The 25,779-nt window shown below is 35.6% G+C and overlaps 1 protein-coding gene across 1 annotated transcript; it reads left to right on the top strand.

Annotated features, from left to right (window-relative positions):
* The first annotated feature begins 227 nt into the window (after nucleotides 1–227).
* Nucleotides 228–24,842, top strand: LOC126823617 (splicing factor 3A subunit 2). Its single transcript, XM_050552564.1, has 8 exons — nucleotides 228–344; nucleotides 8,114–8,339; nucleotides 12,408–12,454; nucleotides 13,661–13,770; nucleotides 17,617–17,666; nucleotides 18,050–18,190; nucleotides 18,650–18,718; nucleotides 19,806–24,842. The coding sequence occupies exons 2-8, from the start codon at nucleotides 8,142–8,144 to the stop codon at nucleotides 20,229–20,231; spliced, it is 1,041 nt and encodes a 346-aa protein (XP_050408521.1). The 5' UTR covers nucleotides 228–344; nucleotides 8,114–8,141; the 3' UTR covers nucleotides 20,232–24,842.
* Nucleotides 24,843–25,779: the final 937 nt, after the last annotated feature.

Raw genomic sequence — 25,779 nt, 5'->3', positions numbered from 1 at the left:
ATGACCTACGTCTAGAGCTGAACTAATAACGACATGTGTTTTTCTCGTCGGTTTTTCTCAAATCTGTGTGTATATTTATGACCTCTCCTACTGTCGAGGAAGTACCTGGTAATTTATTAAATTGCATTTTTCTTTATGACAACATAATATTATAAAAAAAGAATCCACTAGGCTGAAAGCTGGCGAACGCTGATGCGAATAGACTTTAACTCAACCGAGATAGGCGAATCGTCTTCTTCACTGTGGGTCTTCAAAACAGGAAACGGAAATAACTCGAGACGTTCATGCCAAAGAAAAAAACACGCGGAACCTAAGTTATTCTTTGTAAATGTAGTTAAAAACAGGTGAGATAGACGTAGCACACGAATCTCGATGCTTAAGACAAATGAGATTAATATACTTTTTGTGCTGCCTAACCCTTGCTTTGTGAACGATTCCCTGAGTTCAGTCAGTCTCAGACTAGCGTCTGTATCAACTGTAAAGGCATGTCCCATGTGCCAACCTAGTTCAGCTCTGAACTGAACGTAGTAGGGATGACAACAAAAAATTCAAAAATCCCGTATGGCTTTAATTCTGTTATTTCTGGATAGGGCTGTCCAGCAGCTTTACAATGACACCAAAATGAGCTTGAAAGGCCATATATTAATGGAGTTATGCCAAATTAATTGTCGCTAATTAACGCTCTTTTTGTCCGAAGAACAAAGAAGGAAAAGTGAGGCCATCGCGCGCAGTCGCTAGCGGTAAAATTTCTCTAACTTTCTTACATGGCGGTCACGGCGAAACTGGATCAAAAATTTTCCGCACTACATATTTTGGCTCCGCACCTACCGATTTCATTGAAAACTCACAGAATTAAAGTTTAATATATGTATTTTCTAATTTATATATTTATAACCCTATGCTATTTTGGTATCCATCCCAAAAATCGTGTTGTTTTCTACTTTCATTTTCATGTTTAGATTTCTCTGCACACGGAGCAGCTAGAGTAAAAATTCAAAAACGAGGCGAAAAGCTAGCCTTTTATTTACGAAAATAACCTCATTTGAAGCCGCAGTTTCGTACCAATCAACAATACGACGAGGAAGAAAAGCCGATACACAAATCGAGCTGGCGTATCTGAAGCGTGACTCGCGACGACGAAATTACGTCAGCGGTTCACCGCTTCACCGGCGTACCTAAACGTAGGTCTCATTACGTTTAGGAACCGTGCTATTGAATCCGTGTCGAAACTAAAATCAATCCCAGTCAATTTTACTGGGCAACTTTTTACTGCTAAACGGTCGTGTGTCAGTCTCTGTGAACGCCTGAACAATGTAAGTAAAGGAACATTTTAGTGAGAAAATAATACAATAACTAGGGGTTTCAGGTCACGTGACTTTAGCGTGAAATCGAACAGCCAGCGGCTGAAATATAGCCCACTTCGATCTACGATTCTGAATTACTATTTCATGTAAACATGTAAATGCATTACTAATGATTGTATTACAATAGTTTAATATCAATCTCAATATCTGCAAAGATTCAGGCTAAAAAATTATCGGAAATGGAAGCGAAATTACCGTTTGTTTACATGAGACGCTCGCGGGAAAATACCGCTCTGACGTCACACGGCCTGAGATTTTCCATTCTACGACTCACTTCATTGGTGAATCCGCAGCTTAGTTCCTGGGGGATTTTGATATAGAACCAATCAAATGATAGCTAACACTTTTGTGGTTATTATGCTTGTTGATACCACGTGATCGGACAATTAGACCCGGAGAAAATGGGATTTAACTGTTTTGATGACTGAAAATTGCTAAATTTCGACTAAAGCAAAAAAAACTTTCTTGGGGTATCATCCAGATTATAAATATTTGACATATTATCATTCAAATTATTACGATTTTAATAAATTTTAGCTGACAATAACGTGCAGATTTCAGTTTTAAAATTGGTACAAGCGATTCTGAAGGGAAAATACCGCTTATGACGTCACTCAAATATGACTGAAAAGCACTTATTATGGTGCCATGCCACGCATTGACTGGTATAGAGCATTTTGATTACATTATTGACGTCGATCTCAGATTTTAAAATTCCATAACTTTGGATCTAATTAGAATATTTTGATGAAAAAAAAAATTTGGGTAGCATTTTATGTATATTTTCACAAAATATTTTTAAAAAATTTTTTTCTGTCATTTGAAACTTTGACCTGAAACCCTACAATAACAATACCTTCTTGCTTACCTCGCTAGTGTCAGTATGTGCAACACAACATGCTGTTAAAAATATGTTCCCTTCTGCCAAACAGGCTTTGAGGACGCCATTGATATCTACATACAGGGTCACGCACAACTTTACGTAATTCGGCCATATAAAATTCTGCCATCCAAAATTCAATTTTTGAGCTACAGACCTTAAATTTTGCACACCACACAGTTAGAAAAAATCCTGAGAATCATTAATCTGTCTAAATTTTTAAAATCGGTTCAGAACTTTTTTTTTTGTAGCAGGTTTTATACCGGTACTCATAGGTAAGCAGGGTTTTCCAAAATTCTGGCGAAAACGGGCAAAAATGATGAAATAATATTTTGACTGACTGAATGACTTTGGAGCAGGCTCAACTTTTACACACGTGCTAGATATACAGATTTACTACAAATCAATTTATAGGAAATCAACCATATTTCGTACAGAAAAGTAATTAAAATAACAATATTAAACAAAATCTTAAAATCATAAGATTTTGAAAATTGGTTTTCTGATAGAATAATAAAATCAAACTGGGAAGTATGTTTTCTTTTGACCAGTTATGAAATATTAAATATAATATGAAACTTAATAAAAGGAAATTAATCGTAAGAAACAAAAACCTGTTGCACTACATATATCATATGTCTACATCATATTTACTAAGTTAAAATCAACAATAAAACTATTTTATTAAAGATACATTATGGGAGATTTTAATATAGAGTTGGCCATTCTTGCTATAACAGTTCAAAAATGGATGATGAAAGAAGAATATATTGAAAACTTCAGTCAAATTACTTTATTCTGAACAAAGTTATCACCATTGTAATTTTTGACTAGAAATAGGAGTCAACTCTCTCTTCACCGTCTCCGAGAATGGCTGACCGTTTGATTGACAGGTGTTAACTCCACCTACATAATCTCGACTATCAAGTAATGTTTTCAATGGTTGTGGTACTGTTAGCCTTTTTAGGTTTGAGACGGGGTTGCAATTCAATTCGGATCACATTTATTTTTACTACAAATTGAAAATAAGATTTTAATATATAGATAAGAAGCGAAAGTTTGAAAGGAATGGACCAAATCAATGAGGCATAATTATAGCCGACTTCTTGTTAGCCTGCGTGTACTCTTGTACTGTAACTGGTAAGCCTACGTAACTCCCGAAGCAGACAAATACTAAATACTATAGGAAAGTGACCCAATGGGGCTGCAATTCAACTGGGGTGATGTTAGCTGCGATGTTTATCAATTTCCATAATTTTTCTGTAAACGCAAGTGACAAAAGAGCGTATAATACCGACATCCAAACTCTCATTTTAACCACAACTAAACATAATGTCAAGGCCGTATATAATGAACTTTCATTCAAATTGACCTACATGCGGCCTCGCTTAACAGCGGCCTCTCTTCGTACACTCTATCAATTAGCCTCGATCTAAAATTTCTGGGGGTATGACGTCAACGTAACGGTTAATCTCCGCTTACGACGCCATTTAAAAATTTAATCATTCAATGAAATCCTGTTTAAATCCAAGCCGAATCCAAGCCATCCGTGGGTCTACAGAGTTGATTTTGTGCTTGTTGTGTAAATAAAGATCTAATTTATAATTTCTATGACATCTGAAGCCTAAATAAAGGCTTGCAATAATCAGATTTAGCTCTTGCATAATGTATGTTTAATTTTTAATTGTGATAAAATTAAGTTTTCTCTGAATAATTATAAAATAACATTTCTTTTTATATCCTTTACAATGATTTTAAGTTTTCTCTAAATAATTTTAAAATATCAAAAAATAAAACATGACAAATGAATCATCATTATGCCATACAAACAAAACCTGTAGCCTGACTATATCAATAACAATAAAAACAGCTAAAATTTCAATCAAATCTTTTACCAAGCTCTAGGAACCTGAAAAATTATAGTAAATATGATTAAACAATATTGGTAAACAATAATCCAATGAAATGGCCACTGGTGTTTAATTTTGACACCATGAATACGTGGAAATATGGATGGAAATGAAGACTGGCCGTACACCGTGATATGTGCTATGAAAAATATTTTTTATTTAACAAGGAATTGATAAAGCAGACGATTCAAACTAATTTTAGTTTTTTTCAGAAAATAACAAATTCAGTCTCAAAGAATTAAAATTGTTAATATTTCAATTATTTTCTCGCATTTGCACATGTCTAACGGTCGTCTAACTGTAATTTGATATAGTCCCGGACATCACCAGTACCTCCTAGTGCAAAGCATACAGGGAATATTCGTCTGAATGATAATGTACATGTACATTTGACACACCTTCCGTCATTACAGTATGGCCGATGAAATTTAGGTCACCTCAGAAGAATTGAATTTTTACGACTTTTACGTCCACTTATGGAAATAAATGAAGGTGGATCTTATAAAGGAATAGACGAATTGCATAAAACTTGCCAAATGTTTTTATTGTATATTTGTGACCACATCTCCAATTTTACCTGAGCAATAAGGCTCCTTCCCAAACACAGAATTGAACCCAGGAAACGCAACCTGTCTTCTGAGATGGTAATGTGTTCTCCATGATTTTCATGTAACTTATACTATACGTGCTGTTCACCGGGACCAGCCCTATAAAATGCACCCATATACCTGGTTGAATCATTCACACTACAACGTCAGAAGCATGCCACGAATCAGGACAGTTCACCAAGCCGTTGCCAATCTACAAGCTTCAGCATTGCTTTCGGCCTTCGGGCCACCAACACCACGGATGATGGCTTCCGAACTGGTAGACAAGGTTACCACAAGGTGACAAGACCCAAAGGCGGATTACCCCATAGGCAGTGTAGACAGCTGCCTAGGGCCCAAGAAAAAAGAGGGCCCATAAAATTTTTGATGACCTTTTTAAATTTGATGAACCTCACTCGGTTGTGTCGGCCGTTCACTATGAGGAAAGAAGCTCGACGCGGTCACTGACACCATAACGCTTGAGATGAGCTTTAGTGTAATCAATCACTCCAACCTGGAGACTGGTCACTCGCTTGCCATGCTTTAGCCTGGCATCCGGTTTCGCTTTCATTTTTAAAAAGTTTTTGCTATTTTCTCTTGAAATTTGTCTTTCTTTCATTACGCGAAGGTCGCCGTGTCATTTCGACGTAGGCTGGTTTGCCGTTGATATGGGCCAAAGGCAAAGGTGTGGATGAGAGAAGAGAGAACAGAAAAAACATGATGCTGAAATGCTGAAAAAAGCGACAAACTAAGCGGTCTTAGTTTTACTACGGCAAACCAGTTCCGCAAAGGGTCGAGCTGCTTAGGGCCAATCAGAGCCTTGATCCGCCTCTGACAAGACCGCCATGTTGTGCAACAGCACATGCAGAATCCCTTCACACAGGCATCTGAGGCAGCATGTCAGACAGTGGGAACACACAGAAGACCCAACAGTACCGATACAGTGTGGATTAAAATTATAATCATTCTTATTGAATTGATGAATAGTCCGACAAAAGGAAAGCAATGACTTCTGTTTAAGATTAGATTGATGAATTGTCCGACAAAGGATTAAGTCAGTCAATCAAGGCAGATTAAGTAGTTAAATCAAGGTAGGTTTATACTATAGACGGTATAACACGATAAATACGTTGATCACTTAATTACCTAATAAACCCAGCGTATTATCGACGATAATCGGGTTGAGTGGTAGTTACATGTATACACTCAGTAAACTATATTAATTTCGGAATTTTGAATATTATTCACCATGTCTTGATGTCCGATTGGGCATATTTCCGGTCGGACAATTTTGGGCGTTTGGAAAAAAGATTCGGACAAGTCCGGAATATACGGGCAAAATCCCATCACTGGTATAGACTGTGTACAGACTCTAAACCTTATCGTAATGTCTTGAAATTGTGATGAATTAATCACTAATGCGTCAACATACTGTTCACAAAAAATTCCTTTGATCCATTTAGTAAGTCATTTTCTAGAATAATTTGATTAAAGTGCCTCTCTGATTTTGAAATTATTACGTCCGTAAATATGTGTAAATATGTAGTGGACAGTATGTCTTGTATTGTAGGTCAATAACATAGGGGTTTAATGAGTTCATACGTGGGGTTCAAATTGGTTCTATGCATTTAAATTAATACTTTACATGTATACAATATAATCTTAATATCGGTCTGATCCTATTTCGTTTCATTTTTATAGTTCAAAATTTCGTTTTACTTGTCTTTACTACACTAGAAGAGTTGTTATCATAGGAGTGTTCTGAATGATGTGAGTGATTAGCCAATGAAACAGTTTGTCACGGCGAGCTTTAGGCATGTTTTGCACGGAACTGTGGGTAATCCACCTTAACATCTATGCTGATTGGTTAATCAAATGTCTGACGTCAAAGGTCAAAAGCCGTTCGTATGACCTCTGACGCGACCTATTGCTACAACTTGTCAGATCTTCAAGTAGTGTAGGCCATGGAAAGTATATAAAAATGAAACAAAATATAGATCTGTATTTTAATCAGATTGTCTTAATATGATACGAGTTATGCAGGAAGGAGGACCTGACAAGGACAGCTGTCTAGTCGTTTGGATGGGACAAAAAAACGAGGTCCTGTGAACGTAAAAGATCCGTAGTGCCGCTGTCTGGGCAAAATTTCCCTTAAAGCCCACTGTATGGCGTAAGTGCCGCTGTCTGGGCAAAATTTCCCTTAAAGCCCACTGTATGGCGTATGTCTGTCTTCATTAGCCCAACAGTTCGAAGTAGAACAGTAGGACGTTAAACCCCATTTCATTTTGTTCACACGTTAATTGTCTCGAATAAGTAAGTTTTACCCATCGGTTGTGTTTATATTGTTTTATTTACCCAAAAATCAATGAGCATGATTGACTGATGACGGCCGAGTTTAGTTCACCGATGATTTTGTAATAAAGTGGCCCCGTATTGTTTGTTGATTGGCGTTATGATTTCAGACATAATGAATACAAATCGAAGATGTTTACACACCATTTAATTGACTTGATATGAAATCTGAATATATATTATTCGATGGATAAATGTTCGTGATAAGATTAGTTTATGATGACTAACATCGTTTATCTTCTTTATGAAAAGGTATTTTACAATTACATTGACAGCTTAATCACTCACCAAAAGGCATCATGTTATCCATATCCATGAAGCCCTTGTAATTTTGTAACAAATCTAACCTTAGTTTCTGCGTCTGTAGTATGCAGTGCCTTATATGACATTGAACCATACATGGTAATTAATTTCACAAGCGCTGATTTGCTGAGAAATAATAATAGTGATCTATTGCTATGCATAGTCATGGGAAAATTCTATATTCGCTGTGAATTTCAAATGGAGTCGCAACAAAAGTTGATTATTATTAACGTGCACTAATAATGATTACCAGAATATTGACAAGTGAATGGCACCATTCATATTTTTGTGCTTAAAAAGAATAGTTTGGGATATCAGTCGGTTATGTCTTGGCCATGTTATGAAAAACCAGCAAGTTTATGGGATAGATTAATTGCGTGGATTGTCTTCATTTGCCACATGGTCTATTTTCACAAAGTCAACTTGCTGGACCTACTCCCTATGAATAGCCTAATCAGGTTGCATATTTATGGGATTATAGAATTTACCGTTAAACGGTTTTCGGCTAAACTGTGGCATGATACAGTACATTGCTTGTGGACCAGTTAACTGACTTTTTACATGTACATGTATATACACATGCACCATTGTTTTTAGCACATGTTTGCAGTTTGCACTATTAAGAATTTGAAATATTTTTTACTCTTTTTACAATCACAGGAATATTGCACAAAATCAATTGCATATGGGTAATTAAATTCTTATTTATTTTTAAAGGATAAGCTTACAGAAGTAAAGACTTAACATGGATTTCCAGCACCGGGCTGGAGGCAAGACTGGGTCAGGGGGTGTGGCCTCCGCCTCTGAGACCAACAGGGATAGGAGAGAGAGACTGCGACAGTTGGCCTTAGAGACCATAGATTTGAATAAAGATCCCTATTTTATGAAAAATCATTTGGGTTCTTATGAATGTAAACTGTGTTTGACACTTCACAACAATGAGGTGAGTAGGATTAATATTATTTATAGAGCACATAAAATGACCAAATAAAATTTTATGTACTTAAATGTATAGCCAGTAGTTACTATTCACTCTACAGGTAGTTAACACCAATCTAATTAAAATTAATTGAGCCATCTTCACTAAAACGCGCTAATATAGACCTCCTGTAAAAACGACTCTGCCAATTATTGAAAACACGCTAGTGACGTCACAGTGACCGAATGCGTATTAAAAATATTAATTCCTTGATTAACACACAGCCGGTATTTGTACTCATTAACGCCTGACTGATTCCATAATCCTCTAATAAAATGAAACAATTAACTACAGAATGATTTTTATATGCCACATTTTCATGTGGACGTATTATGCCGTCAGTCCACAATTTGCTTGTGGACACTCTACAGGTTACAATTTTTTTCTGATTTCGACGGAACTTGCAATAGAGGTCTATTTTCCAAAGATCTTGGTTCCTTTCGACATTGGCATGTATCGGACCATAACTTCATGGATTATTGCCCCTGATTTTACGAAAAACCACATATTTAGCTTGTGGACAAGTGAAAAACTTGGGATGAGTCGTCTTCTTTCTTGGGATAAGTGGTCTTCTATTCAGCAGAGTCATCTTGGGATGAGTTGTCATACATTCGTCTAAATTTCACCTCCGATGTGAGTAGACAACAAGAAAGTCACATACTCCAGTATCGCAGCGTAATTTGCAATACATATTTTGGCCATTGCTAATCCAAAATCTGATGTTTTTGATTTGCAGTAACTGCGAATCATTAAACAAAACTGAACTCTTCATTTTCTTCTCAAACTACCAGACACAATTCATTACACAGGGAAGTAACTCTATGAATAGGGACTTTTAAACCTGACATAGAGAATCAAGTAGCCAAGTACCACTCATGTCAATTTCAAGTATTTATAACAGTATTCAATTTGAAAATAAGTCAGTGTAAATAAAATATAGTGCTAGTGGCACAGGATGGAGAATCGGACAAGGACAGCTGTCTAGCCATTTGTATGGTACGAAAAACCAAGGTCCTGTGTACACATTGGCGTGCATGTAAAAGATCCCTTGGCAGTAGGAATTTGATATAAGAGTAGGCCATAGCGCTGTTGCCCGGGTGATATTTCTCTCGTAGCACACTGTATGACATATGCCCCCACTTTATTAACTCAGTCAGAGCAGAACCGTAGAATCTTAAACCCCATTTCATTTCATTTTGTAAAATGAGAAAGCAAAGTAAGAATTCTGGTAAATATTATTGTTTTTATCGCGTGTGTCTATTTAATCAAGGTTATTCGTTAATTTCCGCATATCCCCGATTGACAAAAATAGTAACACATCAGCTTCTGTATAAAGTGCCAGAGTAATGGCCCTTGATCACTTTGAAAATCTTGTGTATGCTCTAGAGGCTAAAGTTATTATATGTTTGACTTTAAATTTCCATTATGCCGTAAGAGATGGTCTAAAACCAATAAATGTGAGATATATGCCATCGATAATTATATATTTATCTTCATTTCGAAGTTATTGTATTACAACTCAAAATTATCCAGGTCAGTGTGTTTTCTATAGATCATGTGGTAATTACGTGTCAGCTACTGGAATGGTTTTTCTACGGGCAATTTAGCTATTTCGATTATTTAAGTAGCCAAAAGGGAATATTTAATCAATAAATAATTATCATAAGCCTTACTAATATTTCATTTTTAAGTCCAATATATAATATTTTGTGTACCCCACGCTGACAAAGTGGTATAGACACGTGAATTCACCATACCCTACCATGAATAAAAAACATGAAATTACTTTGCAAAGGTTACGTGCGTTATCAAAAATGAATGGCAGTGAAAATTTTGAAGTGGAATCCCTGGTCTACACGACCGACATCGGTTCAGCGGGTTATAAATAACAGTGAATATGATTACCTCTTATGAAGGTGTGAGTAAAATCGTTGAAATAATTTTTATTTCTGTCCAAATAATAATATTTAAACATTAAAAATACATACATCATCTAGATGAAATTCTGCACAGGACTAATCGCCAGTCTCGGGATAATTCTATATCCAGCCACACCGGAATTGAACTGCTGTTTATACATGTATTTAAAATAACTTCCATTCTGACCAGTGATGGAATTTCAAAATTTTTCTTGGCAGACATTTTTACCAAAAATAAAGGGACATAACTCGTTATTTAAGATGGCAGTTTTTAGACCACACACAAAAATCATGTGTAAGCAAAATATTCAAATTCGTCCGTAATATAAAAATAGGTGCACCTCGTTATTTTTCATATTTAATTCCCGTACGGTATTCAAATTTATGTCAGTAATATTCCTACAAAATTCGTAATACAATAGAATGAAAGCGTGCCGACTGCTGCCGATCTGTACTGTTTCATATTCCTCCAAAATTACCGTATTTTCGGGTCATAAGTCGATACATTTTTCATTAGAAGGCCGGCATTCGTCTTATACTCCGTTACGACTTATGTACAGAGGGTAAGAATATGATATCCCGAGGAATGACACCATCCGCTAAATAATCGCATTCTACTCTAGCACGCGCTATCGTCTAAAACAATTAAGTACTTACACTATTTCAATCGACATATTTGTCAACATTGCCTAGATTACTTATTTCTTTATTTAAAAACATAAACCCCATTCAAAATAAGATCGTAAATCCGAGAATATGCCATCAAAATAGAATCTTTTCTTCAACATTAGAAGCGTGAATTAAGTCACGTATTCATTTCATAATTTCACGCGTCTCGCAAGATTTCTAATACCGGTATAATACCATCATGCAGCCGAAGCTAGATGTAGAGTTACGGAATCTGCAGAGGTTTCCCCGAGTGCTGTAACCGCGTGCTAGAAATGTCTAATATTTTTCGGATATATTTGTGTGTGAAATAGTATTATTTAACACTCGCTTCCACCGAAGTGATATCGCAGACGAATTATAATGACTGTCTATTGATCTGGGCGTTATATACTCTTACAATATGTTACTTCTATGAATAGTTTATACATATTGTCGGCTCACATCAATGCGATTAAAATGTCCGACAATGCAGAAACCATGAGGTTAACACGAAGATTAAAATTATAATGGATTGATGAATAGTCCGACAAAGGGGAAACGATGGCTTCTGTTTAAGATTAGATTGATGAATTGTCCGACAAAGGATTAAGTCAGTCAATCAAGGCAGATTAAGTAGTTAATCATGGTAGGTTTATAGACCGTGTATAACACGATAAATACGTTGATCACTTAATTACCTAATCAATCCAGCGTATTATCAACGATAGTCTGGTTGAGTGGTAGTTATACACTCAGTAAACTATATTATTTTCGGAATTTTGAATATTATTCACAATGTCTTGATGTCCGATTGGGCATATTCCCGGTCGGACAATTTTGGGCGTTTGGAAAAAAGATTCGACAAGTCCGGAATATACGGGCAAAATCCCATCACTGATTCTGACTATAATCATTTTTCTGGTGATTACTTGATTTATCGCGATAACTGAAAAAATTTCCCGATATACTGATTTTGGGCCAATACGATATCATAATTAAAAGAATAATCACGATTATGCAGCATCCGCTAGTTATTGCTGCAACCAAAGTCTGAGTCATAAAAAGTCATATTGAATAATTTTAATTAGATTGGTGTGCAATTGGCTAAAGTTTTTATAATAAATACTGGCTTCAAGTACATGCAATTTTGATACGACCATAGTATGTACTCTTTAAATAGATTTATCTTTGGTATGCTTATTAAGTTTTGTCTTTTTTAATACTGAATTTAATGTTGCCTATATGTAAAGGTAATTACAATAGAGGGACTTTTGAAAAGTACATTTAAGTTGAAGCAATATCCCCTGTTGCAGATAGTAGATGTTGTTAAATATCAATCAGGTGATATAACGCACTAATTGGGCGATAAAGAGAGATCTTGTAGAATTGCTTATAAATATAACATTAAACAGTGATAATGTATGAAATTAATAGTTTATAATCTGTTGTAATTTTTATTTTATAGGGAAGCTATTTGGCTCATACACAGGGTAAAAAACATCAAGCTAATTTGTAAGTAGACTTTGAATTATTTTTTTTTATCCAAATTTATGTACTTTCAGGTTGCTATTCCTTTAGCCGAAATAAATTCAAATCTGACAAACCTGGCCCAGGTACATTCCCTTTCAATGTTGAGGTCAATCTATTGTTAAAATAACAGGTTAATCACTTTGAATTTAGCCCCAAAAATATTTGCTTAACTTAACAGGAGAATTAAAAAAGTAACAAGAAAAGTAGTCTGGTTTGCTTTCGTAGACTACTGTAGAGTGGGATTTACTAACCGAGAGGTTTTATATGCCTTAGATCATTAGGTCTGTCTTTAAGGCAAGTGTTGTGCTTTCGCACCACGGCTTGTACCTGAAAAAAAGTAGGGTTTTCAGCTCGCTGCTAAAGTCCCCTGAACATGTGAAATATCAGTATACCAACAATTTGATGATATGTTTGGACTAAAGCATATTCAAACAAATTAATCTTTAAAAATTTTGATTCAAACCCTTCTCCAAACATTGTATTATATTAAAAAGAGGTCATGTTTGTGTCACGTGACTTGGCTGACATGCTACCTTAGCAACGGCTAAATTTCTTTAAGGTCAGCTCAATGTTCGTCAAGGTCGTTGAGATGTACATAAAGTTAGGGCATGCAATTGTTAGGGTTTCGGGGGTTAGGGTCGGGATTATTGCTAGCCCTGTTTACATCTCGTTACCTTTGACCAAAATTGAAGTTGGCCTTATCAAATTAAAGATCTAACTGCTATCAATGAGTGCATTATATTTACAATTAATCGCTGTTCATTTTATCATAAATATCAAAGCCTAATTAAATTCTCGGATTGTCCACTGCCCTTGTCTTTTTCCATGTTTTTTATCTCAGAAACTGTTGTACGTTTCAGCTCACCATCAAGTTTATCAGCATGCACATCAAGTGTTCGCTACCGCTGGGAGATCAGACAATCTTCGCGTACAACCTTTGACGTCACTCGAGCAGACATCCCTAATCGTCGAGTTGCCAGTTAGGGAAACCCTTACATTTTTGTCCTGTATGCGGTCCATAGGTGTTTTTCAGATGTTTCTACTTTCCATAATACCAAAATTACCATACTTTTATTGGTAACCCCCGATAAATACTTTTGTGGGGAAGTATTTTTAAACCATATATCAAACAGCCCAGATGTTTAACTTATTTGTTACTAATGATCATTTTTAATATGAATATTTTAGAGCAAGACGAGCAGCTAAGGAAGCAAAAGAAGCGCCAGCACAACCAGCACCAGAGAAAGCCAAAGTTGACATTAAAAAATTTGTTAAAATTGGACGCCCTGGTTATAAAGGTATGTGATAATGTTTTCCTTTGATAAATCTGTAAGAAGAGAAACTAAATCCAGAAGAAGAGCCCTGAAATTACTCTTGTCACATTGATATGATTCTGTTGAATAATAAATGGTCAGAAAATAGAACAACCACAATAACAAATCCCTTGAACCCAGGAATGCAATTCCCATGTGTTTTATAGCTCTCTGCCTTTGTATGATGATTTTTTTTTTGCAACTTTTGGTCTAGTATCAGAGAATAGGGCTTGAATTTGTTTTTATACGGCTAAAGTTAATATCCGATTGACTTTAAATTTATATACAGTGTTTAAGGCCATGAGACGAAGAAGCCTATTGATTTTCAGCGATTTCCAATAATTACTACCAGAGTTATGGCCCTTGATCACTTCAAAAAATCTTGTTGGCTCTCTAGAGGCCAAAGTTAATATCCGATTGACTTTAAATTTATATACAGTGTTTAAGGCCATGAGACGAAGAAGCCTATTGATTTTCAGCGATTTCCGATAATTACTGCCAGAGTTATGGCCCTTGATCACTTCAAAAAATCTTGTGGACGCTCTAGAGGCCAAAGTTAATATCCGATTGACTTTAAATTTATACACAGTGTTTAAGGTCATGAGACGAAGAAGCCTATTGATTTTCAGCGATTTCCGATAATTACTGCCAGAGTTATGGCCCTTGATCACTTCAAAAATCTTTTGGACGCTCTAGAGGCCAAAGTTAATATCCGATTTATACACAGTGTTTAAGGTCATGAGACAAAGAAGCCTATTGATTTTCAGCGATTTCCGATAATTACTGCCAGAGTTATGCCCCTTGATCACTTCAAAAAATCTTGTTGACTCTCTAGAGGCCAAAGTTAATATCCGATTGACTTTAAATTTATACACAGTGCTTAAGGTCATGAGACGAAGAATCCTATTGATTTTCAGCAATTTACGATAATTACTGCCCAAGTTATGGCCCTTGATCACTTTGAAAAATCTTGTGGACGCTCTAGAGTCTAAAGTTAATATCCGATTGACTTTAAATTTATACACAGTGTTTAAGGTCATGACACAAAGAAGTCTATTCATTTTCAGTGATTTTCGATAATTACTGCCAGAGTTATGGCCCTTGATCACTTCAAAAAAGCTTGTGGATGCTCTAAAGGCTAAAGTTAATATTTGATTGACTTTAAATTTATACACAGTGTTTGAGGTCACGAGGCGAAGAATCCTATTGATTTTCAAAGATTTCTGATAATTACTGCCAAAGTTATGGCCCTTGATCACTTTGAAAAATCTTGTGGACGCTCTAGAGGTCCAAGTTAATATCTGATTGACTTCAGATTGATACACAGAGTTTAAGATCTTGAGACGAACAAGTATATTGATTTTCAGTGAATTTTTATGATTTGGAACAGCTAAATCCATGATACAGTATTAAAAGTTTTGTATACAAAACGTTAGCATGGGGCAGAACTTTATAAAAACCAAACAAATTCTAATGGTTTTCTGAGTTGTTGCTCTTAATCAGACTTTAGTGTACTATAAATGTTTCATTACCGAAAAAAGTAAAAATATGCGACAACTCTTGTTGACTGCCCGGACGATTTAGCTGCTGTGGGCGTATGTTTCGTTGCCTGGCAACCTATCTTTGAATTTTATATGGAGTTGAGGGTTTGATAAGTATCTCCTTATGTGTCTCAAAATTTCTATGGTCAATCTCATGGACCAAGACATTGTCATAAGTTACTCTGTTTATAATTCGTCTTTATTAGCCAAGTCAGAGCAGAATGGTAAGATGTTAAACCCCATTTCATTTCATTTCTATCTATAATAGAAAGCTTTCTACTCCAATTTGGGAAAGAATTCAGAGACAAGCATTAACATTAAAGTTAATAGAAAGGTTGAGTCTGACATAAAAAAATTATATTGATCATTTGGTCCATTCAAAACATATTCTGGTTCCCAGGCAATCCTTCCAAAACCAGGCATTCTAAATATTATATGGGGTATAAAAATAAAATACTCCATTGGGCTTTGTATTTGATTTTTAGACTAAAACAATTTTATGTTTAGTTCTCCATACTCTTGATCAATAAGTAACCCACTCAATTCTTGTGTGCAATGTTCTGTTCAAATTTCAAAACTTAGATATTTGGAACTAAAATCTTTCGAGAAGAGCAACTAGGCCTAAGTACTCTTTTGTTTTTAATTATCTGTTTTTCCTTGAAGAAACTGGAGTCAGAATGTCGCATAGGTGTTCCCAAAGAACAGAATTTTAAATTGGTGTGGCCCTTGGATCAATTGTTCTTGATTTCTATTTTATTGTGTATTTTTTGTTACTGGAGAACTTAGAACTTTTAAAGAAAATAAAAAACAGTTTCATTAATTGTTGCACCTTCACATTTTTATACGCCCACATTTTCATGTGGACGTATTATGCCGTCGCCCCTGTCCGTCCACAATTGTTTGTGGACACTCTACAGGTCACAATTCTTATCCGATTTTGACGAAACTTGAAATATAGGTTTATCTCCAAAATATCTCGGCTGCTTTCGATATTGGCATGTATCGGATCGAAACTTCATGGATTATGGCCCCTGTTTGTACGAAAAATCACGTTTTTAGCTTGTGGACACTATAGAGGTCAAAATTTTTATCCGATTTTCGCGCATATTGGACTGTAACTTCCTGAATTATGGCCCCTGATTGTACGAAAAATCATGTTTTTAGCTTGTGGACCCTATAGAGGTAATAATTTTTATCCGATTTAAAAAACCGTATTATTATATCACCGTTACACCCTAAGGATGAATGAGTTTGAATTTCATGAAAATCGGCCCAAAATTGACAGATAATATGGCCGCCGTTCGTTCTCAAATAGCGTAAAAATATGGTATATCAAGGTTGTGGACCCTATAGAGGTCACAATTTTTATCCGATTTTGTTGAAACTTGAAATGTAAGTTTATAACCCAAAGATCTCGGTTCCTTTCAATATTCGCGCATATCGGACCGTAACTTCCGGAATTATGGCCCCTGATTGTACGAAAAAATCGCATTTTTAGCTTGTGGACCCTATAGAGGTCATAATTTTTATCCGATTTAAAAAAAACGTATTATTATATCACCGTTACACCCTAAGGATGAATGAGTTCGAATTTCATGAAAAACGGCCCAAAATTGATAGACAAAATGGCCACCGTTCGTTCTCAAATAGCGTAAAAATATGGTATATCAAGGTTGTGGACCCTATAGAGGTCACAATTTTTATCCGATTTTGTTGAGACTTGAAATGTAAGTTTATAACCCAAAGATCTCGGTTCCTTTCGATATTCGCGCATATCGGACCGTAACTTCTGGAATTATGGTCCCTGATTGTACGAAAAATCGCGTTTTTAGCTTGTGGACCCTATAGAGGTCATAATTCGTGCATATCGGACCGTAACTTCCTGAATTATGGCCCCTGATTGTACGAAAAATCGCTTTCTTTTTAGTTTGTTCTCTATCCATCTCTCGAAAATGTGGGCGTATCCTGCCTGGCAGCCGCTGGTCCCTTGTTACAGGAACCTGTACTATTCAAAATTTAAATGAAACCATGTACCATGATGGACTCGGTTATGTTATTGACAATCATAAATAATATTGGATAATCATACATTAATATAAATAACATAATCAGATAAATGTATGATTTGTAATGTTGATAAGATAAAACTTTGATAGGGTTTTCAACCATCTCTAGGTAAAAACTAGATAGAACCTCTCTCTCCAATAATCTTAAGTACCCTAACTGAACTAGATTTATAATTATATACAAACGAAATGTTTACATTCATCTGAAGTGTTTCTTTTTCCAGTAACAAAACAAAGAGACCAAGAGACTGGACAGCAAAGTCTTTTATTTCAAGTATGTTATAATTCTATCATTTCTGTGTACTCATCAATAAAATCAAAGCACTTTAATGATTTTATGCATGTATATTTTGATGCTGGGTAAAAAAGAGAATGATATCAAATTTTAAATTCATCATTATTTCCAGGCAATAAAAATTCGCTTCTAACAAATTTTTTCTTATTCCGTGCATAAGTAGTTTTATATAGAAAGGATGAACTGATGTTCATTAATACAAAGTTAGCAAAGTAGGTATTTGACTCAGTTCTCCCACAGCTAGCTAAAAGACCCGGTCAGGAAAATTATTGTCTCGAATAGACATAGTTTATGTCGAGTGGTTGTTAAACCCCATTTCTCTCACTCTCTCTTGAACATCATTCATTGTGTGTATTTTACAGATTGATTATCCTGAAATAGTTGAAGTCATTCATCCTCGCTATAGATTTATGGCAGCTTATGAACAAAAAGTGGAGCCACCAGACAGGAAATGGCAGTATCTCTTGTTTGCTGCAGAACCATATGAAACAATTGCATTTAAGGTACAGTAATTGTGACTTCTGTTTTAAGTATAGCAGGTAGTGGGTACAAACAAACTGTTACATAAGAATTGTTGCATGAGAAAGCAAGCTACTTTAAAAAGTACTATTGAAATAGATTTGTGAATTTGTTGTTCTGTCACATTTTTTGGAACACAATAACTTTCCTTTTATCTGAGGTAGAAAGTTGCTGTACATGTAGATGTTCATTATGTGAATGTCTTAACCTAGTTAGAGAATGAGTATTTTCTGCTTAGCTTAAGCAGAGGTAAGCAAGTTAATATGTCGATTCTTTGGAACACAATACTATTGATTCTAATTGAGTATACTTGATGAAATTCGTTAATAAGCTTTTTCTGCATGGATTATGCAGGCTTCTGGAATGTGGATGTAGTGGAGATATTAATGATGTAATTACAGGCACCAGTCATTATTTGTTTAACCTTATATTGTATTTTACAGGTACCTAGTCGTGAAGTAGATAAAGATCCAAAGAAATTGTGGACTCATTGGAATAGAGATACAAAACAGGTACAGCAATTTAATTTATCATATATGTAAGCGTAATTATTTGCTATATAACAGAATTGCTCACTGGAAACATAGATTTAAAAACTGCCTTAATCAGTATGGAAGGGCTTCAGAAATCCTTATCTCAGCCCCATTATATCTGTGATACTTTTTCGAACTAAAATGGATGGTTGGCATGCATACATGTATGTTATTGGTGAACCATCTTTATCTTGATAAAACATGTATGATAAGTCACCATACTGATCGTCAGATTTGGGGTATAATGCAAAAATAGAAGAAAACCATCAATACAATATTTTACATTATAGGCCACAAAAAACAAATTATTCTGGTTCTCAGACAATCCTTTTAAAAACATTAATGTAGGAGGGTGGGTTTTGTTTTTCTTTTCTTGTTTCTATTTTGACAAAATCTAGCTTGTTTTTCATTTTTTAGAAACACATAAAATTATTATAAATTTAATATTTATTGAACTCAGAATAAAAGAAAAAAACCACCAAAATAAGTAATAATTTGAAATAACTCCAAAATAATTCTATGACTTCATTTATCTAGATTAATCCGCCGTTTTTTATTTTGGCGACTATTAGTAGATCAACATGTATGTGGTTTCGATACCTTACTCATTATTAAAGCATGGATTTTGCTGGTGATTTAAATCGAAGTCTTCGTCTATAGACCAGTGGATGGTTGTGATTTTGAGCAGATTGAAATACAATTGCCTTTTAATACTATCAAAAAATACAAATGATGCATTGTTACTTTTAACTTGGTGTAGGTGTCCATTTTGTGAATATCTTGACTAAGTTTGATGATGAGCATTTTCTGCTATGGTTAAGCAGAGATCAGCAACTGATTGGTTAAGACTTTTGGTCACTAATAACTTGGTGAAACTGGTATTGATTAACTTCATTGTTGAACGTTTTCTGCTTAAACTAAGTAGAGTTGAGCAATTTGATTGTTGACTATTTTACAAAATCGAAGTGTCATCTGTTTATTTTGGGGGATTTATGCAGGAGACATTAGCCTCACCTTTGTCTTATTATTTCTGGTTTTCATATGTATATATATTTTTTTATTTCAGTTTTTCCTTCAATTTGCTTTCAAGTTAGATGCTAAGGGAATGTTCCAGGGACCTCCTGGAAGTGGACCCCCTCCACCCAGACATCCAATGCCTCCAAGATTACCCCCTCCTCCAATGAATCATGGAGGACCACATCGACACATGGGCCCTCCACATGGTCCTCCCCATGGTATGCCCCAAAGACCGCCACCCCCTGGTCATTTCAATATGGGCCATCGACCTCCTATGGGTATGAACCCCCCTCCCATGCCTCCTCCAGGATCAATGCATCCTGGACAAATGCCACATGGAGGGATGCGTCCTCCAGGCCCTCCAATGGGTGCACCTCCCCCACCCCCTGTTCCTCCACCTACAAGCAACAGTGGTGGTAGCCACCCTACTCAACAACAAATGGTTCCACCCCCACCCCCTCCTCCTCCAAGTTAGAATTATACATTGTACATTATTGATTTATATACACCATTAGTCCATTATTACACAAATGTTAGAGGGTAACAGTTTTTAAAATCATGACTACAAACATTTAAACCTGATTACCTTGTCAAACATTGTGTCTATTTATCTGTCTAAAACAGTGGTTCTCAACCTTTTTTTGCCAACGGCACGCCTTGGAACACATGAAAAAATATAGCGGCACTGTGAAAAAATATTTGAATTTTGCAAAATAAAAACATGGCAAGTCATAGACGGCATACAATAGTACACACAGACTAGTCATAGACACGTAGAATGACTAAACGTAAATAAAGAAAAGCACAGCTATGAACTTTTTTATTGCAGTGTTTCGAATTTCATCAGTCAAATAGCTGGCTTCTTTAGTGAATAATTTTCTTAGTGTGCCTTTCAAAATTTCATGGCACACTGGTTGAGAATCATTGGTCTAAAAGATTACTCTAGGATAAGAAATTAATATGTCATAAAATTAATGCCACCTGAAGGGAGTTTGATTTAAATGTGTTTTGAAAAATTAATGCAAACATCAGAATAACGAGTGATATAGGCACTAAGATTCAAAATGGCTTTTTTCGCAATACAAAAAAGTGGACAACTATATTACATCATTGTTATATCAAGGAAATTTAATTAATCAATGTTGTTATTATAAATATCTTGTTTCACAATAGTCTGATTTACAGAAAGACTGTTGTGCCTTTAGGTTATTTACTTTTATACTGAGACACAATGAAAAACACAACACAGATTTGACTAGAAGTCTTAGTGAGACATAGTGTAGCCCCACTTCTGTTAGTGCTGGATATTGCCACTGCAGTCACAATATGATACATATCGTGATTCAGGTGCTACGATACAATTCGTATCACGATTTATAACCAGGTCATTATTTACCAAGAAAACTGGATAAATGAATAATTGATATTTTTAGTCCTGTGGATGACGAAGAAATAAAATTGTTTTATATCACAATATTGATCTGGATCACAACAAGGACCAAAACAATTTAGGAGTGTTTGTCTACCTATGGATAGCATGTGATGTGAATAATTAAGAGTGACAGGTTACTTACTGAGGTCACAAAAACACATAAAAAAGAATCGCGATACATTGATTCAGCATCTCACGATTCAATTCATGAATCGTGAGAAGGTGAATCGCTTTGCATTGATTCAACGATATATCGTGTTCAATTCAATTTTGTTTGTTTCAAAAAATTTGATCTGTGGTGCGTTTACATTAAAACTTCTTTCTCACTGATGGGATTTCAATATTTTTTTTTGTCGGACATTTTTACTGAAAATAAAGGGACATAACTCTTTATCGTTATTTAAGCAGGCAGTTTTAGACCACACATAAAAATCATGTGTCAACAAAATATTCAAATTCGTATGTAATAGAAAATACAGATTAATTTCCATACATATATGGCCTCCATATATGTAGGGAAATTAATCTGTAAGTCACATTTAAAACACTGACTTACCGTATTAGGCCATACAAAAATAATATTCTGGTTCTCAGACAATCCTTCAGAAAAATCTGATGTGAGAGGGAGGTTTTTTTTTGTGTTTCTATTATGTCAAAGGGCTAAATGAATTCTCACATCACATTTCAAGACACTACATTCATCTCATGTTGTTCATAGGAATGTATGATCATCTAATGTCATTCATGATTGTCAGTAACATTTATACTTCAAATTTTTGCATCCTGTAACCGAGGGAAAATATTTATGAGGTAATGAGATTGTTTTAATTTTTTGCATAAAACTTTGCATACCTATTCCTTATAACCTAAGGATGCTCCCGATTGTTTTTTGGTGAATGCCCGATCCCCCCTGGAGCAGAGCCACGCACATTTTTTCTTAGTGTGTCTGTGTGTTGCCTACAGGACACAATTCTTAATGGATCGTTTTGGAACTTGGCATATGTATTCCTTATAGCCTAAGGACGGCAGTCGGCAACTATTGATTTTGGTGCATGTCCTGACCCCCAGGCGCAGATCCACGCCTCATTTTTGTGTTATCGTGTACAGGCCGCAATTCTGAATGGATTAGCTTGGAACTTGGCATATTATGTATTTCTTATATTCCTTTTAATATGTCCACATGGAAATGTGGTCGTATATTGCCGTCGCCCTCATCTGTCGTCCAGAATTTCTTGTGAACACTCTACAGACTATCATCTGATTGTTTTGAAATTGATATAAGTTGTCGACATTAGTGAGATGAAGAAGCCTATTTAATTTCAATAATTTCCGTTATGGCCCTTGTTTCACTTTATTGCACCTTGTGAACACTCTAACGACAAAAGTTATCATTCGATCTGTATGAAATTTAATTGCATTATTTAAGTCAGTGAAACGAAGAAGCCTATTGAATCTCAGCAATTTCTGTTAATTACATCTAGACTCTAGAGTTATAGCCCTTGTTTCACTTTGTCGAACCCTGTGAACACTCAAGTTATCATCCGATCTGTATGAAATTTATGTACATTATTTAAATTAGTGAAAAGAAGCCTATTGAATTTTAGTAATTTTCGTTAAATATTCTAGAGTTATTTCCCTTGGTTGACTTTGTTGATCCCTGTGAACGACAAAAGTTTTCATCCGATCTACATCATATTACAGTTATTGCAGCCATTTCATATTTCATTCTCTTCATTTTAAAAAATACCATATCAATCAAAGCAGAAATGGGAACGCATATTGCTGTGTTAGCGATGCTCTTGTTAAGTGACACAGAAGTATCTGAGACCCAGAATATTTATTTTGTATAGCCTTAATTTTTTTATTTTAGGTCATCAGGCATCTGGTAATTTCACAATCGGAAATTTGTCATAAAATAAACACAGAATACTCTTGATTTTATTAACACTCCCCAAATGTTTTTAATTGGTGTTAATGAAATAAATAAAATCTGGTTAACGTTTCCTGCTTTTTTACATAACTGTTAAGAATTTTTTCACAGCATTGTATCAAGTGCTTAACAGTTTGAAAGAAAGTAGGGTTACTTGAAAAGAAAAGTTGTGTGAATGACCTGAACTGATTTGTTGAAATATTTTTTTTAATAACACGGGACACCCTTAATAAAAGTGGGTATAAGTATGGGAAGAAATGGTATGTTTGCCTTTTTTAAAGTTTCAAATAGGGGATATAGGTGGCTGAATTTTAGATCATGAGGTCTGTCATTGAGTCTTGTTGCATGGTGTCGATTCTCTGCTTGTAGGTAATGCAATCTATTTAAAACACAGATCCTATTTCGTTTCGTTTTTATAGTTCAAAATTTCGTTTTACTTGTCTTTACTACTTCATGTAGTGTAGGCCATCGAAAGTATAAAAAAAGGAAACGAAATATAGACCTGTATTTTAATCAGATTGTAGGTAATGAGGAGTGGTCGCCTGTCCAACCATGTTGGTTTTCTCCAGGTTCCTCCAAGTGCTAAGGACCCTTACGTATGGGAAGAAATGGTCGGTTTGCCTTTTCTAAAGATTCAAAAGTGTGTGGGAGGGGGGGGGGGATGGGTGGACAAATTTTAAATCATAAGGTCTGTCATTGAGTCTTGTTGCATTGTGCCACTTCTCTGCTTGTAGGTAATAAGGATTAGGGTCGCCTGTCCAACCATGTGGGTTTTCTTTGGGTACGTCTAAGTGCTAAGGACTCTCAATGAAAGCAGTTTATTGTAATGACATTGGACCATGTAGTACTAGTATGTGTTCGGTGGACATCAAACTCTTCCTCTCTCTTTGAATAATTTAATCACTTCAGTGATTAGCCAAACACTTGTGTACTAGTGACCAATCCTATATGGAATCGGGAGAGATTGTATTTCTTGTAAAATAAGTATCATTGAGCTTCAGATATTTGCACAGGGCCAGAAGAATTATCAAGTTTTATTCACTAAAATATATTGGAGAGGGAACTTTTAATGTATTGTCTCTCTCTCTATACAATTTTTGCATTTGTATATATTGGTCTTATAGATACTTATGGGAGATTAGATAAAGAGCTGGCAGTGTTCACTATTATAGTTAAAAACTAGATAATGTAAAGAGAATTTGCTGAAAGTTATTGTCAAATTGATCCACTCTGAACCGAGATTTTAGCTATTGCATTTTCGGCCTAGCCTCGATCATTACTAAAGTTGGACGGATAAAAAACATAGTCTCGATTATCCATTTTATGATTAAATTATGAATGGAAGTCGAACAGGAAATCGGAACCTAATCCAATAAACATTGCAGGCTAGCGATGACATTGAGAGTTGATTACGGTCTGGATAGGTTAATAATGTCTAAATAATAATTTAGATAACATTTCAGGTCTAAAGAAAGACCTGCAATAGGCATATTTAGCTCTTACATATGCATGTTTAACTCTCCATCTCTAGCAGCATATATTTAGAACATAATGCCATCGTTTTCTGAGATCATTAAGTATAAATCTTACTGCAAATATTAATTTAAAGACATCACAACCTATTATTAACTGTAATTGTTATTGTAAATTTGCTGTCATTTGATTATTTCATATGTATCATTCAATTATATTTGAAATTAAACTTTTTCAACAAAATGAACCTATTCTAGTCTTAACAGTTTTCTATTTATGGTTGGGTTGGGGGGGGGGGGGGGGTCGATTGGATTGACGTGTGCTTAAAATTCTTAAATAGATCATAACACCTTTCATTAATTAAGTCAAGTGGTCTGGTTTCGATTTCCCGCTTGGCTTCTAGGTGACAACGGTTAGGACCGCATGTCCTCCCAATGTTAAAGACCCTTGTAATATGCAAGCGAATTATTAATATATAAATTGAACCGTATATATACTATTCAAAAAAGTAGGGGATATTTGATTTTGGGGGCATAATACTAAAATATGCAAATGACTACGAAAAAAGTCACTATAGAACCTAACAGAAGAAACATTTCCAGTTACATGTGACGCCCAAACGCACCAATAGCTACCGCATGGAATGCTTGGGATCATCATGGGGGTCCAACCCAAGATTTGCACGACTCTGACTTTGAATGTTACAGTCATTGTGGCATTGAATTCCAGGGTGGAAACATCAGTTTAATTGTTTTAGTGACCAGAAAACAAATTTGATATGCGTCGGCTTACCCAAAATGAAAGGTTACGTGCCCTTGGCATGCTACAGATCGGCACAACACAGGCGGTTGTGGCGCGGACGATGAATGTTTCTCAGTCTGTCATAAGCAGGCTATGGTCCAGATACCGTGATACACAATCTGTACAGGACAGACCACGCTCAGGTCGGCCAAGGGCGACAACTCAAGCCCAGGATCGATTTATCCGTACCTTGGCCTTGAGAAATCGTGTCATCACAGCAAATCAGATCAGCGCTCGTCTTCAAACAGACACTGGTGTGAGAGTGAGTGGCCAGACGATTCGGAATCGACTGCATAGGGGTCACCTTCGCGCCCGACGTCCTCGCGTGATCCCTTGTTTGAGAGATCATCACATTCAGGCAAGACGTCGTTGGTGTAGGGATCGTCA

The sequence above is a fragment of the Patella vulgata genome, chromosome 6 (assembly GCF_932274485.2).
Source record: "Patella vulgata chromosome 6, xgPatVulg1.2, whole genome shotgun sequence".
Lineage (NCBI taxonomy): Eukaryota > Metazoa > Mollusca > Gastropoda > Patellidae > Patella > Patella vulgata.
Note: the sequence above shows the minus strand (reverse complement) of the source record. Positions and strands in the feature narration are given on the sequence as shown.

Excerpts from the sequence above, each read along its gene's own strand:
- LOC126823617 (XM_050552564.1), top strand. The coding sequence starts at position 8,142 with ATGGATTTCCAGCACCGGGCTGGAGGCAAGACTGGGTCAGGGGGTGTG. Across the intron at positions 8,340-12,407 it reads TGACACTTCACAACAATGAG|GGAAGCTATTTGGCTCATAC; the intron begins GTGAGTAGGATT and ends TTTATTTTATAG. Across the intron at positions 18,719-19,805 it reads GGAATAGAGATACAAAACAG|TTTTTCCTTCAATTTGCTTT; the intron begins GTACAGCAATTT and ends TTTTTATTTCAG.